The sequence below is a fragment of the Haliotis cracherodii genome, unplaced genomic scaffold (assembly GCF_022045235.1).
Source record: "Haliotis cracherodii isolate W230 unplaced genomic scaffold, xgHalCrac1.p SCAF_2, whole genome shotgun sequence".
NCBI classification, from domain to species: Eukaryota; Metazoa; Mollusca; class Gastropoda; order Lepetellida; family Haliotidae; genus Haliotis; species Haliotis cracherodii.
This window is the reverse complement of record NW_027266275.1, coordinates 37,276,650-37,300,040: the sequence shown is the minus strand read 5'-3', so window position 1 is coordinate 37,300,040 and position 23,391 is coordinate 37,276,650. Positions and strand designations below refer to the sequence as shown.

General features: G+C 40.0%; 1 protein-coding gene across 1 annotated transcript; it reads left to right on the top strand.

The window, feature by feature from the left end:
* Positions 1 to 3,679: 3,679 nt before the first annotated feature.
* Positions 3,680 to 20,139, top strand: LOC139469076 (protein mono-ADP-ribosyltransferase PARP12-like). The gene is made up of 7 exons (XM_071251203.1): positions 3,680 to 3,841; positions 9,092 to 9,263; positions 10,675 to 10,892; positions 13,000 to 13,206; positions 14,365 to 14,561; positions 15,668 to 15,892; positions 17,154 to 20,139. The coding sequence occupies exons 2-7, from the start codon at positions 9,101 to 9,103 to the stop codon at positions 18,136 to 18,138; spliced, it is 1,995 nt and encodes a 664-aa protein (XP_071107304.1). The 5' UTR covers positions 3,680 to 3,841; positions 9,092 to 9,100; the 3' UTR covers positions 18,139 to 20,139.
* Positions 20,140 to 23,391: the final 3,252 nt, after the last annotated feature.

Genomic DNA, 23,391 nt, shown 5'->3' with positions numbered 1-23,391 from the left:
AGCTTCCAACACTATTTTTATGTATTAAGACATTCTTCAGTTACTACTGATTCGACCCATTGTATCGTCTATTGTGATTGAAAACCTAAAACTGTGTTTCAATAACATCACTTCATTATTCAGTTGTTTGTTTGTTGTTTCACGCCGCACCCAGCAATATTCCAGCTATATGACGTCGGTCTGTAACTAATCGAGTCTGGACCAGACAATCCAGGGATTGAGCATCGATCCACGCAATTGGTAGACAGCAAGCCTGGCCACCCAATCCCGTTGGTCGCCTCTTACGACATAGATAGTCACCTTTTACGGCAAGCATGGGTTGCTGAAGACCTATTCTATCCCGGATCTTCAGGTGCGATTGTTCAGCGATCTTGTGTGGTCATTTACTGATTTCACGTTTTAGTTCTGTACGTACCGATTTCTGGGTTAATATACGCGGCACGTGTTAATGAAAACATAGCTCGAATCTTTAATAATTTGGTGATTATCAATTGATGTAACAGAAATTAGTGTGAACCTACATGTATTTCTGGTTTAACCGTTGCGTTTCAAATTGGAAATCACCTCGTAACACACGAGTCATTGAATGAAGACCTCGAATTATTTACTAATATTTAAAAAAAGGTCATAAGTCAATTAATTAGTAATTCTCTCAGAGACAATGACTCATAACATCAATACCAAAAAATGGTTGCGACCGACGAAACTTGGACTTCCAAAAATGGACTTCCAATAATCTCACTAACTGTTGACTAGAAAATGGAACCCGGTTCTATTGAATACTTAGTACGCAGGTTCAAGCACAGATTTTAAGAGCGACGCAAAGGGGTTTTCCTAAAAATAGTCTCATTGTTGAGATACTAGAATCTTTTATCTAACAATTACTGTCGATCATATTAAACACCAGAACTATTGGTAACTTAGAATTCTGAAAAAGCTTTCGATTCGATTGAAAGGCATCTTACTGGTTAACCATTAGCAGCTTTCAAATTTGGCCCTATTATAAGGGTAACGCTATTTTTCAGGGCATTATCATTTGCAGAAGCCCGAGGTCTTCCATTAACTGCCCGACGAAGGAGGGCAGTTGAAAAGACCGATAGGGCGTCACCTATCCCTATCCTATGACGTCACCTAACAACGGGCGTGATAATGGCCCGTCGTCAAGTTATATGAGGGCATTATCAAGTTACAGTGGCCCGCTCATTTCTGATAACATGCCGGCGTTTTTATGATAATTCTATCCATTTTAGCTATAATTTCAGATATTGGTTTAAACATTTTGTTGAAAGGAAGCAGTAACACCACATGCACGGCACTTGTCAAAATATTTAAAATAGGTCCAACATGTTGACAAGGTACAGATGATCAACACAACTCTTTATTATTGCGACGTAAAGGGGTTTCTTTCTAATCGTGTCAATGGTGAAAATACTAAAATTCTCTTTTATGTGATTAAGTTATGTCAAACATGATTCGATTGAGAGGGAATTCACTGATAAAGAATAAGCAGACATATTTTCAGATATTGGTTTTAATATATTCTTTAATATAGGTCGAGGCTGTAGACAAGCTAAACAAGAACAATATACATCTTTACACTGAACTATTATCTATTAAAACGTAATAAAACTACCAAGGGACTAGCTATACAAGGTGAAGGAAATTGCATTTTTCAGTACACTAGATACTACACTTGATAATTCAGAACAAAGTCTATCAGAACGTATGATATTTTCTCTCATGAAAATTGCAATTTGCTCAGGTATCAGGTACATGTTGAAAATAGTTTGGAATAATTCTAAAAACGATGCAAATGAAACACTTTGTCCCCTCACTCCACTTCAGAATGTATTAAAGAACCTATTAAAATCAAACTAGCCAGCATTATTTTATACTTGGTCACATGAGCCTCTTACTTTATGTGGAAGCAGAACATCCCAAATCATTCCCATTTTTACACACCTGTTTGTGGAACTTACCGACTCAAATCCAACATTATTTAAATGTCTAAACCCTTTTCCAATAATTACATGCACTCATGGAAAAGCAAAACAAGACCCCACATGCAGTACTTACAGCCTGTGATGTATGCAGTACAAGTTGAGGTGAAATGGGGTTTAACGTCGCGTCCAAGATTATTGCACTTATATAGCGACGTGCATGTACGTGTGTGTTTGTGTGGCTGCTTGTACTAGTCCGGACCGATGTCGATTTATAGTGCTAGCTCACTGAGATACCATGCCGCAGTTTAACATGAATACCCCACTCAGACACAGTCTACTGACTCCGAGCCGACCAGTCCTCGTTTTAGCCCCTTGATGCCGAGCACCAGACAGGGTAACAACAAGTACAATCTTTTAACGTCTTTTGGTATGACGCGGTCGGGAATCGAACCCCGGACTCCCGGCTCTACAACTAGACCACGGAGGCGGTGAGTTACATAAATCCCACAAATGGACTAAATAATCCATCACACCACCAACTGCAAGGAGAGTACTGTCTGTCATGATAAGCATTTCTAGGTCACACTACCTGTCTATTGCACTGGCCGCAAACTAGTATGTGTTGGTTCAGCAAACATACTCACATGGGTTGTGGGTGAAATGGGGTTTAATGTCGCGTTCAAGATCATTGTACTTATAGAGGGACGTACATGCACGTGTGTGCCTGCTTGTACTAGTCCGGACTAATGCCGATTTATAGTGCTAGCCCTCTGAGATGTCATGCACGGGTTTCACATAAATACAACACACAGGCACAGTATACTGGCTCCGAGTCGTTCATTCCTTGTTTTAGCTCATTTATACCGAGAGCAAAGCAGGTAACAAGAGGTACCATATTTTAACGTCTTTTGGTATGACGCGGCTGGGGATAGACCCCAGGGCCCCGTTCCACAAAGCGATCTTAGTGCTACGTTGGTCGTAAGCCTATGATAAAGTATGGGAGTTACGACCAACTTAGCACTAAGATCGCTTTGTGGAACGGGTCCCTGATCTTCTGCTGTCCGAGCAGACGCTCTACCACTAGACCACGGAGACGATCCGATATGCTCAGAACATTAAGTAGAGCGGGTTTTGAATATGTATTTGAACTCTCTCAAAACTGTGTTTCAGGGATAAACTGAAAGTCCCAGATCATCCTCAAACGCATCTTGATTTCTCTGGAACAATATTTATTGACTAAGCAATGCACTAGATATGATTTTTTTTATCATTAATTTTCACGTGTTTATTTTGGCCAATGATGTATATCCTAATGTACCGAAGAGGTAAACGTCTGAGACCTGCATCACTTCGAGCTTTCCTCCCACATTAAGCTGACACGCCGCGATATAACTGGAATTCTGTTTAAAGGGGCGTTAAACCACTCACTCACTCACTCACTCCTAATGTACATGTATGTAAAACTTCCTTGCTCGCGTATTTCTGTAATCGGGAAATAACAGGCCTTTTTCGTCCACAAGACTTTGTATTTACACATTTTATTCCTAAGACAGAGAACTGGTTATGAAATCCTCTGTACCTGAAAGAAATGACGCATACTTCAGGCACGCAAATGTATTTGTGATTCTCATTGTGAAAGTTTCATATGGAATGTACAAACTTAAAACCGAGCAGTGTTATGTAGTGGTTAGCATTAGGTACAATACGAGTTGCTTCCCTTTGTTGATATTTTCTTGGAAAAGCGGCCACATATATAGTCTGTTACAAAAGGAAACTAGGATTTCAAGAAGGTTAGATACTCAGATGTTCAGAAGTCGCGGCCTTCCCGTTGTTCTTTGTGCCAGATCCCCTTCCTAGTGTGTCAATCTGTCGGATGCTGTCGGACTACTGTTCTGTGGGTAAGGCTGTATTGATCACCACGTTACAACAAACCAAGCCGTCAGGGCGTGAGACATGTCTAATACATTACAGTTTCGGTTATAACAGAATGACGGTCTTGAACATAGACATGTAATTGAGAGATGGCATACAGCCATCTAGCTAACTATAATATTACCTGTATATTTGACAGTTCCTATTGGATCGGGAACCGGACCGGCGCCGCGTATGTTTCATAAACCTTTGCTCTGTTGTCCAGTCAATCCACGGCTTGACCTCTAACAAATCGCAACAGGAGTAACTTCTGCTGAAATTCAATTAGAATATTTGTAGGTTAAACATACTAAAAGTCTAGAAAATCTAATGAAGGGAACACAGTGATTTTTGCGATAAAAATGTGCAATATAATGGTGAAAACATTATGGTAGAAATGGGCTGCCGTAAATGTAAAGGGAGATAATTCCGATGAAGCTCACCTTGTGATTCGACAAATGTAATTAGTTTGTTTTTCAGTATGGTGACTGATTTGAGATAAGTCATATTAATTTTAAGAGTATTGAAAACTAAACATAACATGAAACAAACACGTGTTTGTGTATATTTTATTATGTATATTTGCCAATTCATGGTTTCGTCTGCTAGGCTCGCGATACGAGTCACACGGCAGCACCGTACTGCATAGATTTTTTTACATGCGATTTTTTAGTGAATGTTAAGTTTAAGAAATGAACATAATTTGTGTTATTGCTTATTGCTTAATTGTCAACCGCAATATTCAACGGAATATTCATTAGGAAAACACTTGGGGGATGGGAAGAGAAAAGTATGGAAACTCAGCGGTATTTTTACGTCATCCAATACCACATGTTACATGTTAAGTTGTAGCAGGATCACTCGGGGTTTTTTGCGTCCCGAGTTAGTTTTTATACCACGAGCAGGAGGGAAGCATAAAACCCCAAGTACCCCCAGTGATCCTGCTACGACAAATTTATCTTATCGGCATGTTTTAATGTGACATTGTAAAAGAATTAACACAATTCAAAATTTATAGAAAATAGCTGTTCGATTGAGCTGAGGTTAATTTGTTCTATGTGACGTGACTTCCATTGACTTCCTAAACTTTTTGCTTTGAGTTGGGGTATAAGGGATTTATACTACCTCAAAGAAATCACGTGCAGCCTGCATTGCTCGTGGCGAGGCATAAGAGATTTATTGCCCCGCTAAGAAATATATTCCCCTTCAAGGCGGTTACACTGTATTTTATTAAGATCACGTGGGCCAATCTGACTTGCTCATTCTGACATTGTATTTTGTCTGGTCGATATCAGCTGTCGCAGTAGCTCAGCGTTGCTGACCACGAACCGTCAGTCAACAAACCACTTCCTACTATTTATTTTTTATCTGTTTAAACATAAATTTTGAATTATTAGTTTTATAAGGTTCTATTTAATATGACTTCGTGGAAAAGGTTAGCGAGCATATGTTATATTTTAAGACTTAGTATTGAGATCAGCATTGCAGCGGGGACATCATTTCCAGCAAATATACAGTACGTGTGGATTATTTTTAAAATTATTTTACGTTTCAATTTTTTTTCTTTTATTAAATTTTATTTTGAATGTATATTTGTATATATTCTGTATCAACATTAAAATTAGGAACACTTAAATTGTTTTGATATTTGTTTTAATGTTTACCTATTAAAGTGGGACCCCTTTTTGTGCAAGGTTCAATTATTTATATTTCGAACAGGTTATTTTGTAATCTAAAAGATCTAAATAGTAATATATATAAGCTAACACAGACCAACCCGAACGTCATATTAATTGAAGGTACATGTACGCTAATCATGCATTTCCGTCCGTGAACAAAGTGCGTCAGTTGCTTGCATTGGTATACCTACTCGGCGGTAAATATTAACTGATAATTCACTCGCCTTGCTTGTGTATTTTTTTATATTTTCTTATATAAGGTGTACGTTGTGTAATCAAAAGAATTTCAAGTCATGTCCATACTCAAATGAACTGGGTGTGATATCTAGAGCGGCTGTGTGACACATGGAATCTTCCTCGATAATGTAATTATGATATGTTTTCACACATATATCATCATTCAAATATATCGGAATGGATCTTTAACACGCAGGTGTATCCATCACAGCACTGTTTTGAAAGGTTTATACTGTGACAATTGTGCATCAAATATATATCCCCATTTGTTTTAGCATTGATGTGTTATAATTATAATTTTATCGGAGGAATACATAATTTGTGGATATCTCTGGTATAAAATTTAGGGAGTGCTTACGATTTAATGTCGATATATGTGTTCAATGGAACAAGTTGTGCATGAGATTAGAAGTATATTTGCATAATTGTGTGGTACATTTTAATTTGTTTCATTTCTTTAATAGTGAAACGATTACTTTCCATAAATACAATTTAATGTTCTGTCAGGATTGGTGCATGCCTACTGGTAACCCAGGATAAGTGGAACCAACTCACAAAACACTTTTGAGACACGTAGGAGGTGTACAGAATTTGGGCAAACATATTTGGTTTGTTACAGGTAGAGAGGGTGTACGCATGTTGTGAACGTGCAGGTCATGACGATGAAATTCACTATACCGTGGAAAAAACAGTGTTGCTCATAAGACTATTATTCAAGAGGTCGGTGTAGCAAGTCTATACCAGAATTCTCTAAAACTCGTTTGACAGACGTTAATTACAAACAAAGAAGCATGTCAAAGCTAGGTAAGCATGGTCAAAACATACATTCTTAGGCTCGATTATTATCCTATATATCATTAATTACACGGAGAAAGAATGTCCAAAGAAATGATTGTCAAAAGCTAGCATTGCCACTGGTCTGTCTGTATTTTTCACTTGTTGTCAATGCAAATTTGCTGTCACCGTTTTCACAGCCGTCGGGTACCTCACACCAGCACGTACTATTATGTACTATTGAACTCGCCACTAGAACTCGTTGTTATTCGAGACAGGACATGTACATATCCATCGTACTATTTGTCGCGGACCATCCGCTACCCCTTTCTTCACAATGGCACGCGACACTGCGTGGACCTCATACATACATGTAATTATATTGGGGTTAGATTGTTAGGTCACAACTCAACTTATCCTGTCTTATTGGTTATAATGGTCACATTCAAGTTGAATTGACATAAACATATATTTAGACACTGTCGTGAAACAAACAAATTGAAGATACCACAAAACAAGAAGTGTGATCCATTAGTTAGTCAACATTACTGGTTGAATGGGTTACACAAAATATCTCAACATAGCACTACTCGCAAACTGGACTTTATCACTATTGCTAGACAAAGGTTATAGCTTCCGAATGTTTATCAGTCTCTGTCTTTTCTTTGCAAACCGTTCAATTCTAAATTGCTCACTCACAACGTTACTAAATAACATGATGTTGTCAAGTTATGATATCATTAATGCATTTGTGTCGGAAAACACTAACACAAGAACGTTCTCGTGCCATATTTTAATCGATTTGCCACACAATTTTTATACGTTTCCTGATCGTAGTTAATAATAGACATGCGATGTTGCCAAAGATTATTGTCGGAGTTCAACGTAATGCATCACGATGTATTTTGACATCTAAATGTTCAAGTAAAATAGGTGAATACTTTCTGTTTCATTTTCGGAATGTTAGTTGTCTTTAGTTAATATCAACAACTACTCTCTTCGTGTAGATTTTAAATATTGATGTAGAAGCGGAGCATTCATTACTTATTTGTGATCTGGAAGTGACTTTCAACACAATTTATGAATGTATATGTCAGCCAATACAGCCTATCTAATACTATTATGTAATCTCAGTTTAAAACTATCTGATATGTAATAGTTAATTTCTCAATGCAGATACAATGTAGCTTTTTGCGTAGGATCGGGCGACCATTTATTCATCTCTTCGAATTCAAGCAAGTATTTAGTGAACAATTTTCAAACAGTCATGAATAAAAGTTTTCGGGTGATTGAAGTTTCATGTACCTGATATTGTGTACTGCATGACTAAATTGGTAATTTAAATTTCACTTCTCATTAAGCAATTTCTTTATTTTGAAGGAGAGAGCTAGAAACATTACTTCTGTGAGGAGCTGTTTTATACACAAGTGAACAAAGCGACATTTTAACAGATGACACAATCGCATGTTAAACAAACAGGTATCAAGAAATGACACATGTCCGACCACCGAATATCAAACGGACATTTAGCTAGGTCAGTAATTTTAACGCCTAGTAGATGTCATGGGCGGATACAGAGGGGGGTGCGGGGGTGCATATGAAACATTGTTCTGCCGAGCGAAGGCTCACGCCAAGGGCAGATAACTCCCAGGCGCGATTAAACAGAACCTTTCATCTGCCTGTTGACGGTTTGTTATAGACTTTCTCCAAATTAGGTTTTCCTAGACTTTTGGTATATTATTTTCGTTACCTATGTTATTGTTATTTCACAGAAATATATAGAATATACAGAAATCTCACAATATTGGGAAACGTTTCCAATAATTTCCAGTATTCTTGGGAGGGGCGTGTCTTTTTTGTCATTTTATCAGTAAATATTCCCCATGTTCTAAACACATGAATTATTATCATGGAGGTCTTAGATTTCTATTGGTATCATAACATTGTACATCATGTTAAAAATATAACTGTACAGTACTATAGGGAAATGCTTGTGGTAAGGAAACATGAAAAAGGGCAAACATCCTGTCATAGGATAATACAAAACATTATTTTGGAGACTTTCCCCTTTTCAGATTTTTCTTGACTTTTTATATGTTACTTGGTAAATATTACACATCCAAGAAAAACGAAAAATATATTCACCTGTAATTAGTTTGAGTTTCGGTACTATTTTGTAGTAGGCTCTATCCTTCCATTATGTGCAAGATTTGATGCCCCGATTTCCTATATAACCGACAATGTGTGTGTTTGTAACTCCCTTGCTCTATAAGGCTGCACGTGAAACATATTTGTTTCTTGGGCACATTTTTCACAAAAGCTAGGAGCTAGATAGGACTGTTTTATGTATATTTTTAAACGAAAGTGCTCGGGAAGGAAAGCGTTATTTCCCCCCACCAAGAATACCAACAAACACGGCTAGGCACTTTAGAACGGATTCTGCTTCATTTTTTTTAAATGTCAAAAAGAATGATTGACGCAAAGCGAGGCGATGCTGGAGAAACATGTTTTAGCCTAAATACTGCTAACAGGGAATATCTGCTTCAGACGATTGACATGGACTACTTCACAACTGAACCGCCATTTGTTGGGAGGGGGAGAGGAAGAGGACGTGGTAGAGGACGATGGAGGGGCAGAGGAAGAGGCAGAGGTAGGGGAAGAGGTGTGATGTCATCAGCTGCCCAGGAGACTTACGTAGATGAATCTACAGATGTCGGTGGTGAGGAGAAACCTTGAACAATATTAAGCATAGAAATATAGAGTGTAATAACTCTCCGATATTTGCACGTGCATTTTAGCAATTGTAGATGCTGGTTGGTCAGATGACGCGATGTGAGGTCGCATTGCTTCATTGTTGAGAACACAACGATATGACGTCATTCATTATTCATAGCGTCTCTCCCCCCGTTTGTATTAGATTCAAATAACACTGTATAAACGGGGATACGTCCAGTATTCAATCCTCTCAGCCTAATACCACGTTACTACACCCGAGTGACTGGAAATAGTCTTCAACGTTCGAGGTTACGATTTACTCGTCGCTTTAGATTCACCATCCACTATTTATTGTATTTGACATAGGAGCGGGTGCCCCTAGTTGAACCACTCTGTACCTGACCCAAACCCTAACACAGAGACCACTATCCCCAGCTGTTGATACGAGGCGTTGAAAATTGTTGCCATGGCATGTGTAATCAAGAACAATTCCAGTCCAAAAATTATGTGGCTAAACTTACAAATTTCTACGGCTAAAATTGCATAATTCTGCAGTAAATACACAACCACATAACCAAAATGTTTAGAAGTGAGAATTATTTATTTCAAATTTTATTTTATTGTAGGATTCATATTTTGTTTGAATGTTTGAATAGGTTTTTTTAATGTTTGGGCATCATTCGGGTGCAAAATTCGATAGAAATACTTGAAAATAATGAAAATTAGTGTATTATTTTGTGTAAAAAAAGACAAATTCCGCGATTTCTCTGCAATTCTGTGGTAAGTAAATTTTCTGCAAATCTTTCCGCGATTCGCGGAATTGTAGAATTCGTCTGGGACTGATTCTGTCTGTCGAGTGTTTGTGTGTAACAAATTTAAAATCTGTGTTGTTAATATTATTTAACTGTGTATTCTGATTGCCGGCATGGGTACAATGTGTGAAGCCCATTTCTGGTGTGCCCCGCCGTGATATTGCTGGAATATTTGCTAAAAGCGGCGTAAAATCAAACTCATTCACTCTTTCACGGCGTGGATCGTTAATCACGTAATCAATCTGGTTTGTCTGGTCCACACTACGTTCATGCAAGGCATTACTGCAACGTTAATCAACATGGCAGCAGGGCACAAATAGATCAAGTAGACACTGATGCAGTGCATCAAATGTTCCCGCCAAAATATGTCATATGCAGTGGGAGGAAGCGTAAGCAAAGCGATAAGAGGAAAAGACTGGAGTAAAGTACTAATTGGTTAGCTTTGTGGTGTGATTACTTCCGGTCTAGATCAAGCTCATTAAAATCAGATCCTGGTTCTAAAGCTCTTACTGTCGTTCGCAATACCCCGTGTTAAATCTTTCGAGGCCGTATGTATCTTGAAATTTCAAGAAAAAACTAAAAAACAAATGACTGATATTTCAGTACAGAGTGTAAGACGAGGTCTGACCCAGGGGGCGAGGGAGCTGTGTGAACGATACATGGGGGGTCCATGTTCCTGCTCTCGTCTCCACCACCAGAAGAAGGCCCCGTATGTGTGGCAGTACCTGGCCAACACTGGCGACTGGAGACTGCTCTCGAACACCGAGATGGAATTTGTGGAGCAAGCGTTCTGTAACAATGAGGACGGTACAAGGGCTGAGGTGAGCTAGGCGTATGAAATACATGGACAAGGAATGCCAACTCTTATTAGCCATCCAAATCTAGGTCTGCTTAATATAGAAATTGGAAACAAGAAAAGGTTATAGAAATTGTAGCACTTGCATATTCTGCAGTAAACCAATTATATCAAATGTAGAGGTTTTCTATTCTATACTAATAGTAATACTATAACTATTACCATACCATACCATACCATACCATACCATGCCATACTCACTCACTCACTCACTCCAAATGCGTGGATCGATGCTCATGATGTCAATCACCACTGGATTGTCTGGTCAAGACTCAATTATTTAAAGACCGCCTTCTTATCTCTGGAATATTGCTGAGTGCGGCGTCAGACAAAACAAACAAAATATACTCCCGAAAATCCTACATTTTTACGCAGTTTGTCAAAGCTAAAACAATTATAGAAAGACAGAAAAGGGGAAAGTTTATTGTCATTTCTAAGATGCTTCGCTAAACGATCAATGTTGCCGACTGTACTTTATCCTACGATAAAGTACAATTTTTGTGTTACGGCATAATGGACTGACGTCATGGCGCTGTTTAAATAACCTTCCCCGTGATCTAACGTATCCTTGGTAACATCGTTCTTTCATAACTGTCAAGCAAGATGGCGCATTCACATCAATTTACGGTGAAAGAGCTTCTTTAATCTTGTCGAATATTGAAATGTTATTACCTGGACGGAAATATTGCATAATTAGGTCCACCATCTCTCATGCCACTGTGTCCGTCTACCATCTCTCAAATCACTGTGACCGTGCCACAGCAGTCCGAGGCCTTTTAACTGTAATAGTTCAGGGCAAAACTATACTTCATTACACTATATATGGGGGTAGAGCAAGCTTCATTTTTTAATCAACTTGTCCTATAACTAGCCTTGAAGACTTGCACACCTCAACGATCGTGGGTTCAAATCCCTCATTCATCCTCATCATGTTTCTAGGTTTATTAGGAACATGCACGTGCCCTTGATTTACCCAAAGTGGTATACGTCTAATATGTTTGCAAGTATTGTTTGCCTCTTGGGTATCTTTACGCAAGTTACTTCAAATGAAATGTGATTGTTTTTCTTCGTGTTTTAAGCATATACACAGCGGTTCTGGAGCTCTCGGTATATACCTCGATTTGGGGAAACAATAAATGACAAACTGTTTCAACACTTACATAGAAGATATAGGACACATTGAATATCCTATTTATTATATACTTTTTGTGTTGTTAGATTATTTCATTACAGATGTAAAACCTTGAAACGTAAATTCTCCCTACCATACAAGCAGGGACGTTTCACCACCCTTTGTAATTGCAACTTAAAAAGAAGTTTTTGCAAAATCATAAAAATATATAAACAAAAGTAACAACAAATATTTGAGGTCAATTAAATTCTTTATTATACGTTGGGATATGATAACATATGCAAAACCAACTTAAACCCAAAATTTTCTTTAAATCTACAATACCGCTGTTGGAAGCGAAAGAATACACGCTTGTCAAGTCACAAAAATGGCGCTTTGCGAAACAAACAGTATCGATTGACGAGTTAAATGAGAAACTTACAGTTTATACCTAAACATTTTCAAGAGAATAACAAACGACATACTTCACAAATGACCATCCGTTATCATTTTGCCTTGTCAATATGGAACTAACGTAAAAGGAAAGTCAACTGTTTGTGTACGGGTTCGACACTTACGACAACAAAGGGGAGATAAATGGCGGGAAGGCAACTCTTGTAAGACAATAGTTCCGTCAAAAGTGTTATGTTCCCTGCAGTGAAATATCAAGTGTTACGTTCACTGCATTGAAATATCAAGTGTCATGTTCACTGCAAGGAAAATATCAATTTTACCAACTTGAGACATCCTGAAGTCTATAATAAATAAGGTTCCTTACTACCGCAAGCCATCAATTATAATATTCATCCATATCTCCATTCTTTGGGGATAAATACCCAGGGCCCATTCGTCATAATCGTCCCCATCCTCTATTATTTCCCTTATGTCCTTTGATATGATTCAACTAAAGAAGATACACGTGAAATGTTACATTACATCAACTGTCACCTGTGACTTTCAGGTCAAGTTATCTGGAAATATGACATCAACAGACGTGAACTTTGGAGAAATACTTGACCCACCACGGCAAACGTCATACAATCAGCACAGTTTCCGGCGACTGTCAACCCGATCTTACGTGGAGGCCGGAAGTGACGACATATCTCTTTACACACAGTGGGTGTGGTACTGGGAGGACAACGAAAAAGAGTGGTCCCCCTTTGTACCGGTAACGTTCATTGTCCAGACATGATACTATCTTTAGATTATAGCAGTGTACTGTCTCGGTAACTAGGATGATTGCGTGTCATGTGCTCAGCGTCCTGATAGAGTGAGTGAGTGAGTTGGGTTTTACGCCGCTTTTAACAGTATTCCAGTTATATCGCGGCGTGTCAGCTTAATGTGGGAGGAAAGCCCGAAGTGATGCAGGTCTCAGACGTTTACCACTTCGGTGAAACCCACGAGCATGGGTATGGTGCTGACAAACCTAGAAACATAATTGGGGCGAACCGCGATTCGAACCCACAATCATAGGTTTCTGGCGTGCCCAAGGGACGCAACTCTGCACAGCGAATCGCGGCGCCTTAGACGACTGGGCCACCCGTGCCCCCGTGTCCTGATAGAAGGGTCACCTAGGTATGTAGGGTGTCAGACATGAACACATGCCAACAAGCCTCAATAAGTCTGAGTATGTTGACAAAGTGATTTACAGTTGACGAAGAAGTTGCTTATGCCTGTGACACACTGATTGGGTGCTTTTATGAAACTGGGCGACTATTTACAACAATGAAAGAAGCAAGAACGAAGGTGATGAAAATAACGAACTAAAACACGCGCAACCAGTGGTTTAACCCATGCACGTGAAATACATGACAAGGATCAGCTAAATGTGGGCAGAAAATGGATCATTCCAGAATCAAGTGAACTGCACTGTTGGAAACTGAAAATGCAACGTTTTGTCTCTTATTTGTGTGACCCCTCAATAGTGACGCTGTATAATATCACTGACGCCAAGGATCATTGTTCGAAAATGAATGGGTTTTTGATTCAGTGTCATTGACTCTTTGGAACATGTCAAAGACATGTTTTGTGATCAGGGGCTTGGGTGTTGACCTCGAAAGAACATCAGTTATAGATATGAGCATTACATCCGTGTCCCATGTCAAAATTATTCACTGTACTGCCCCTTTGAGATTCTGGAATAGACTAGGCCTGTAGTGTTCAAAGCTTGTGGTAAGAGCTGACTATTGTGTATCGGGTGGTCACAATGTGTGCCATGACAACCCGATGGCACATATCATTGTTCATGCAGACAACCAATGGTATGCCTGCTCAAGCTCGTTGACAAAAACAACATTCTCTCACACATTCATTCTTCTCTCTACAGACGCAGCTTCAGCTAACCCTGGAGACCAAGTACCTGGCAGGACAGGACATCTACCTCTACACTATCGGAGATCAGGAATACCGCCTGGACTTTACATCTCTGGTTCAGGTCAACAGGAAGTATCAAACTCGGAGGCCAGTCCACCGGAGGCCGGTGTTTGTATCTCTTGATGACGCCAGGTACCATCAGCAGACATGGTAAGACATCTGGGGGACCAGTGACACTAGGTTCATTGAGGCCTTTCACAGGAACAGGTGTTTGTGTCTGTTGACAACACCGTCAGCAGATGTGGTAATCACTTAATCACTTAGTCATGCCACTAACATCCCAATGTGACCCTGCGATTCAATAAAGCCATATTAGCACCCTGATCATCGTAGCACGAATACTTTAAAGACAGACCATGTACAGGTTAACCTTTTGTGTAACTGAGACATTATCTCAGTGTATTTAGAAAACCCATTAAGTGCTTGCTATTCATAAATACACAGCTCACAAATTCAGGCAGCAAACAGACAAGGGTTTGGGGGACTCAAATCTAAGGCCACCTGTGAAGATCCGGGTTATTAGATCTTCAGAAGTCCATGTTTATCGTAAAAGGCAACAATGCTTGTCGTAAGAGGCGACTAACGGGATCGGATGGTCAGGCTCGCTAACTTGATGCATGTCATCGTATCCCAATTGCATGGATCGATGCTCATGATATAAATCACTGGATTGTCTGGTCCAGACTCGATTATTTACAGACCGCCATCATACAGCTGGAAAATTGCTGAAAGCGGCGTTAAACAGCAAACAAACAAAGCAAACAAACAAACAAATCTAAGGCTCTAAAAATGACATGACAGTTTAAATATAGCCACATGATAAATTCGAGTGTTTTTTAGCTTCTATTGAGCAGCATATATCGATTGAAAGAGTTGTTGATGGACGTCTAAAGCATTCAACCGATACACAGTCAGTCACGACCCCTCAGCCAACAGTGTTATACACAGTTGCACCCTGGTCGGATTTCGTGAGACCTTAATGCAACAGTATGATAGTATTAGCACGTTTGACGGAACTCTGAAATAACACGGTCAGTGGGCGAACAAAGGTACAAACATTTAGTAATGCAGTTAGTTTGCCACTGATCGCGTGGTAGATCTAGCCTATAGCTTACTGAAGAGCCACAATTACGGCCTGAGCTGTCTGTAATTGATAACACAGATGCCGGATTCCGTGGCCCTAGTGTATGCCATGCGTATTTCTACATAGCTTCAGATGAGCTTACAGGAAGGTTGCTGATAAAAAACACATTCAGTTCCAGTTTATTGATGTCCCCGGCGACAGCAACTCCTACTGACGTGCCTTTAAACTGGACTCCGCTTGACCATTACCAGAACAGTGAAAAAGTGGAACTGGAAACTAGCGCTGATGAATTTGATACGGTGATGTCATCAATCTACAAAACTCTGTCAGCGGCCACGTGTCAAGTACAGCGTGTATACCGACTGCAGAATGCTTTACTGTGGCACAACTACTGCAGGTAGGGACCTGGTTAGAAGCCCCGAAGCCCTAAAAAATGCAAGATCTGCGCAATGAAACCGGACCACTTCCTTGTTGTCCAAATTTTATTGTACCCTCAAAAAGTAGGAATAGACTGTTAGGCATCGACAAGGACATCTATCACATCACCCTGGGAGGTTCTTGTGGCACATGTAAGAATGTTCTTGTGACACATGTAAGAAGGTCAAAGATAAGCAAACAAGAAATGTTCCTGTGAAAAGTTAATGGTTTCTTTACAATGGTTTATCGCTAAACCATATGCCTTCACCGGATTATGTTATGAGAGACAAGTATTGATAAACGTATCTACATGTACCAGAACTACAATGTAGGTCACTGTGACCTGCTTTATGTAAGTAAACTATCGCTACTTTCGTCGTGACTATCCGCATGTGGGTATTTTGTTTAATTATTAATAATCTAGTTATGGTCAGGCTCGCTAACTTGGTTGATGCATGTCATCGTATCCCAATTGCATGGATCGATGCTCATGATATAATCACTGGATTGTCTGGTCCAGACTCGATTATTTACAGACCGCCATAATCAATGACTAAATAACCATTTACGATGTCCCAAAGCACATACAGGCGAGGACAATCGCTGTGTTGCTGTTCTTCTTTACTGTAAGAAATACACCGCGTATGTAGTCTCACCAAGAATTCATGCCTCTTGTGAATCACATCTCTCGACATTTAATGTACAGATTCCATAAACGTACATGCCATAAATAAAAGACTCAAATTTTAAAGAAGTTTGAATATGTTTTATTCATTTACTGTGGTGTCATTGCTTCCTTCTAATACCCATCACTGATATCGCATGTCGAATTCACTTATTGATAATTAAAGAAATAATTATTGTTGTATGAAACTTTGTACACTATCCATCTAGTTTGGCCTTGGCTTGAACTCTAAAGGTTTGAGTTACCATCATAGTGGCTTATAAGTTCATTCGCCTAGCCGAACAAGTGGAATCCCATTTCTGGTGTACCTCCTGTGATAATGCTGGAATATGCAGAGTAAAACTCAACTAACTCACTCACTTACCTGATGACCTATTGGCAGCATATAGTTTGTCCATCGTTCATTTCAATTTTCCAAAATTCAAGGCAGCTACTTAAAAACGAAATTAACCCATGTGTATATTTCTGTAGATGTCAGTAGTGTTGAAATAACAAGTTCAGCATCAAGCTAGTGTACCTTTTGTCTTAAAGCTATTATATCATTGTGATGTTTCAGCATGAAGAAAACACTTCAGATGTCACACGGCACTGAGAGTATAGATGTAAGACAATTGTTCCATGGCACAGACACCCTAGACGTGGTCAACAACATCTGCATCAACAACTTCGACTTCAGAGTCAGCGGCAAGAACGCCACGATGTACGGCAAGGGGGCGTATTTCGCCCGGGATGCAAAGTATAGTCACAGCTACACCAAAGGCAGAGACAGGTACATGTTCCTGGCCCGAGTTCTTGTGGGGAAATACACACTGGGAGACAGCAGCTACACGAGGCCGCCACCGAGGAAGGGCCACGTCCTGTATGATTCTTGTGTAAACGACGAGAAGAATCCTTCAATATTTGTTATATTTGAGCGGAATCAGTGCTACCCGGAGTACCTTGTCGAGTACAGAGACGGAACTGTAATTGAATCTGTGCCTGTAAACAGAAGAAATGTCGGAAGTGTCACAAGATCACCCCCTGTTGCCAGTGCGCCTGTCCAGATCGCTCAAATTCCTTCAATGGGGCGAAAACCTGCTCCTCCTGTTCCAACAAACCCCGCGGCCGTCCTGCACGCTCAATCAAACCAATATAGAGCACAAACCAACAGTCAACCTGCATCATCTGTAGGTTACAGCTTCCCCAGGTCAAGCTCCCAACATCCCGTCAACCACGGTGCCAGTTACGCGAGTATGACAGCACATGGAAGCCCCTCTGTAGGATCAAGTGCCCCAACCTATGCGCCTTCAGTTTCCTCTGTCTCCACATCTTCTGTCAGGGTAAAGGCGCGTGCTTATAACCAGGCATCTCGCACTGCTGCTGACAACAACCCGGCTCCAATTTACAGAAGGGAAATACCTACATTAAGTCAAACCTCCCCAAGGTCCAACTCCTCAAACTACCAGCAACCTGTCTTCACCTCCGCACCTAGAGGGAGCGTTTCAACGTCTGCTGATATCCCGTGGAAACCGAAGAAAACTAATGACTGTATAATATTGTGAGGTTTGACAGTTTTAGACTCATATTTAAATAAACTGTCGTCTAGCTCTATAAAATCGGCATTAGTCCGGACTAGTACATGCAGCCACACAGGCATGCATGCACGTCGCTATATAAGTGTAATAATTTCTGAACGCGACGTTAAACCCCATTTCACCTCACCTTACCTTATTTACAGCCTTCTGTCGTGCAATAAAGAACACCATAGGCCAGTATCCAAACAAGCATTAGCCTCCAAACAAGCATTAGCCTCCAAACAAGCATTAGCCTCCAAACTAGTTTCACAGTCTACAAAATGAGAAAATTCACAGACGTTATCAACAGAGGCTGATGCTGCAATATCCCCACAACTTTCCAGACCTCATTAGACCATCTAATAATTAAACATTTTTGTTGCCTCTGTACGACTGGCATCAATCGTCTTATTCTCTGACTGTATTACTAAGGGACAAGGGTTTACTGAGCCGTCAAAGGCGCCTGAATTCACTGTGCAGAGTTGCGACCCTTAGACACACCAGAAACCGATGGTCGTGGATTAAAATTCCAGATTCGCCCTTTGTATGTTTCTTGGTTTGTCAGCACCGTACTCCCGCTTGTGGGTTTCACCCAAGTGGCAAACGTCTAAGTACTGCTGTGATTTAACTGAAAAATGGTTGAAAGCAGCGTTACATTAACGCTTTATTAATGTGTTTATGTTTCTTTATCCGTGGCCATTGGTGTAAGGCTTCCGCTTGTTTATATATATAGAATCACATACTGATCTCTTCCCGTCCTTTCTGCTCCCTTCAGTTGCTTCCCTTTGTATTTAACTCGGACTTCAGAGTGTATTGGTTGTTGTGATCACATTGTTCATGCAAAATGTATACAATATGCCTGTGTTATTTTAATGTATAGTTGATATGTTCAAATTATTTTATGTACATATGCAGGCATACGTAGATGTATAAACTCACTCTCTTCATAATTCCCTCATCACCGTGCGCGTGTTTGGCTGTGATAATGCCTATGTGACTTTTAACTCACTCACCGCAGGTATCTTGCTTGGAGACAATGTTAGAATCTACATCAAAATTTCATTACAAATGCAATAAAGAAGTTGATGATCATGTTTTCTTAGTTTTATGAGGTAAGGTGACATGCGGTTTAACGTCGCGTTCAAGATGATTAAACTTATACAGCGATGTTTATGTGTGTCTGGCTGCTTTTAGTCCTTATTTACATTGCTAGCCCATTGAGATATCATGCCGCAGTTCAACATGAATACCACACTCCGAGCTGACCAGTCCTTGTTTTATCCTCTTAATGCCGAACGCCAGGTTGAGTCAAAACAAGTACGATATTTTCGGTCCTTTGGTATGACTCGTCCGGTGATCGAAGCACCGACCTTCCTCTCCTGGGGAGACGTTGTATCAATTATGTACTCTAAAACCACAATGCAGGACCATTGCGAAAATCCAGTCTAACGTTTGTCGTGATTCAGACGGGGACACGGGGACCTAAGTCACTGTGCAGAGGTGTTTCCCTTGGACATGGCAGGATCCGCTACCTCGTTCCGAATATGATCCTTGGTTCTTTAGCATCATGCCCGTGTTTCACCAAAATAGTGAACTTTAGCGCTGCGTGCAAAGATTGCTTTGAGAAACTAGGCCCTGTTCATTCCTCGGGTGAAGCTAGAGACAGTTCAAAGCAACCTTAACCCCATCACACTCTATTATCTTATCAAAACGAGGCGTTCCGAGAAGAAAAACTGTCAGTATCGAAGTAGTAATTTGATGCGCTGTGATTGTTGCCCAATCTGGCGTGTCAGCTTATGTTATATCGGAGAACACAACCTCGAGACAGGTAAGGCAGCCTTAAACTCCAAGTGTAATACATGGTCAAGACAATTTACATACTTATACTGACCATTGTAAATATTTATTCATCTTTTTAAACAAAGATTATTTGATAACCTTTAACAATCATGGTGTAGTTCTATCAGTAGTATATCTGATACCTTTTATTATAGACATTTTAAATCCCTGTTAAATATAGAAAAATATTTTACACTCCAGTACATCTGAGAATATGTATGATTCGTTTCAGATGTAGCAAGTTTAATCTTGAAGTTGATTTGGGGAGATACACAAATGTCCCCTACACTGAACGATTATGTAAAATTTAATATTGTATAGACAATGGTATATCTTTTATTGAAGATGAATTTCATGTTTTGCTTGTATGTGAGCTTTATTCAGCCCTAAGAAGTATGTATCTTAAACAGTAGATCAAGTCTCAAACTGTAACATCTTTAACTGAAATTATTTCATCAGAAAACGTTGATGTTGTATATAACACATATGTATATTAATATTTAGTCCAACGGCTAAGAGAAACTTAAATTGATTACTTCATTGGCATGCGTATTTCATGCAATCAAACATTGTCTGTATTATCGGCCTGTGGCCTCTCTACTGAATAAACTGTCTGTATGTCTGTCCGTCCGTACCTACGTCCGTCTGTCACTTCACATTGTTGTTAACATTAACTGTGTGGCCACACAGGTTAGGATGTATCTCAATATGTGTAATTAACCCAAGTACAAATATCATCTGTGATAACACCATTGTCACAGCGATGGGGGCGGTGCGGTAAGCTAGTGGTTAAAGTGTTCGCTCGTCACGCTGAAGACCCCGTTTCGATCCCCCACTTGGGTACAATTTTAGAAACCAATTTAACTTCTTTTGAATGAATATATTTAGATTTTAACCTGATGCATTTGTAAATCACTGTCATGACTCGCCAGCCGCTGACGGCGTGATTGTCCCATAAAACTCCAAAATAGGGCCACATACTAGTATCAACCAATCTCGGCCCTCTTTGCTGAAAAAACCCACCTCGGTATGCCAAAATGAAGAAAACTACAACATGCACTCTTCCTCCTTAATGATACAAAGGTCAGGTTTAACAATTGATTACTGTTGTTTTATGTTTGTACTTCTTATCGCATAGAAACACAACACACGCCACCCCTTTAGAGGTCAAGAGGGGATATTGCTTTACCACGAGAAAGCGATAACACGAGGCGAGAAAGCGATATACATATGATTTAGGATAGAATAGTAGTCAGTATACGTATCTTAAGTGTCTTGACCATGTTATACACATGGAGTATAATGCAACCTCACCTGTCACGAAGTTGCTTACTCCGAAATAACATCAGCTGACACGCCAGTTTAGGCAACAATCACAGTGCATGAAGTTACTTCTTCGAAACTGACCGAGTTTGCCTTCTCGGAACGCCTTGACTAAGATAAGGGAATGACATGGGACTAACCTTGCTTTAAAATGTATTTCAGCTTTATCACACCAGTTTGTTAATTAGGTTCCTTATGGCTGCAGTTGGTCATCAGATGTGTGGAATAAACATGGCATTAATTAGGGCCCTTATTGCTGCAGTTGGTCATCGGATGTGTGAAATAAACGTGACATTAATTAGCGTCCTTATTGCTGCAGCTTGTCATCGGATGTATGGAATAAACATGGCATTAATTAGGGCCCTTATTGCTGCAGTTGGTCATCGGATGTGTGGAATAAACATGGCATTAATTAGGGCCCTTATTGCTGCAGTTGGTCATCTGATGTGTGAAATAAACGTGACATTAATTAGGGCCCTTATTGCTGCGGTTGGTCATCTGATGTGTGGAATAAACGTGACATTAATTAGGGTCCTTATTGTTGCAGTTGGTCATCTGATGTGTGGAATAAACATGACATTAGTTAGGTTCCTTATTGCTGCAGTTGGTCATCAGATGTGTGGAATAAACGCGACATTAATTAGGGTCATTAATGCTGCAGTTGGTCATCAGATGTGTGCAATAAGCGTGACTTTAATTAGGGTCATTAATGCTGCAGTTGGTAATCAGTTGTGTGCAATAAATGTGCCATGAATTAGGGTTAGTATAGTTGTGGCATGGGTGTTGTTGCACGGATTTTTGCTTGAGGTGCTAAAACTGATGTAGACCGAGCTCCTAAAATATTGTCATTGTCGGGCTTAATGAAACGTCTGCGCTGTCCAACGAGTCGATACGACGATAAGACGCTCTGGGGTAGAGCTTTGAGGCACAACAATCGAGGGGAAGTAACTCCTTATGCCCACATGACATCCATAAACACTGCACATTTTACAGACCCAACACGAGATGTGTTTTTCGTACATGTTGTTACCGTTATTGTTGTTTTTCTGTTGATACTGGTTTATGATATGACACTGTCCATTCATTTGTTGATGGCTTCTTGGGAGAGTTCGAAGGTGTCCAGTATAAGGCTTTTGATTATACTTTTAATAAGACACAAGCTTGCTTTTACTGTACATAACATCTCCAATATAATAAAGTCCCTATCTGTCATGGTACAAGCATATTATAGCCTTCCCTCGCTATATTTGAATAGCAGATACATTGAACATAAAATGTCACGCTGGATTATAATACACAGCATATATTACCAGTAATTCTATGTCAGTCTGTGAATTTTATGTTGCGCGTATTTGTTTGTTGTTTTATTGCATCTACATGACGATGGTCCGTAAATAATCGAGTTGTTTGTTGTTTAACGCCGCACTCGGCTCTATTGGAGCAATGCGATGGCGGTCTGTAAATAGTCGAGTCTTCACTAGACAATCCAGTGATTGACATGAGCATCGACCCACTCACTTGGATACGATGACATGCATCAACCAATTCAGCGAGTCCGACCAGCCGATCCCGTTAGTCGCCTCTTGCGATATAATCGAGTCGGGGCCAGACGAATCAGTGGTTGATAGTATGAGCGACGTCCGACGCCGTCAGAATACTATGACACGCAATCAGCCAAGTCACTGACCACTGGTTCCGCGAAGTCGCTTCTTACCACGGTCATCGGTTGCAGGGACCATATTCTAACCCCTATTCTATTGGAAGCAAAGTTGTTCCAGTAGTCCACGTCGCGGTGCAGAGTTGCTTTCCTTAGTCGCACCAGAATCCGGCAATCGTGGGTTCGAATCCCACAATCTTCCGTATTGTGTTTCTTGATTTGTCAACACCGTACCCGAGTTCGTGGTCTGTCACCACCGTAATAAACATCTATGAACTGCCTCGTGATTGGTTCTCAACCCAAATAATGACACGCTAATATAACTGAAATATTGTTTTACTGGTGTTAAAGCCATCTCACTCACTCACTCATTCACTATTGTTAATTCACTGGTCCCGTTATAAAGCAAATATGTGACAGTG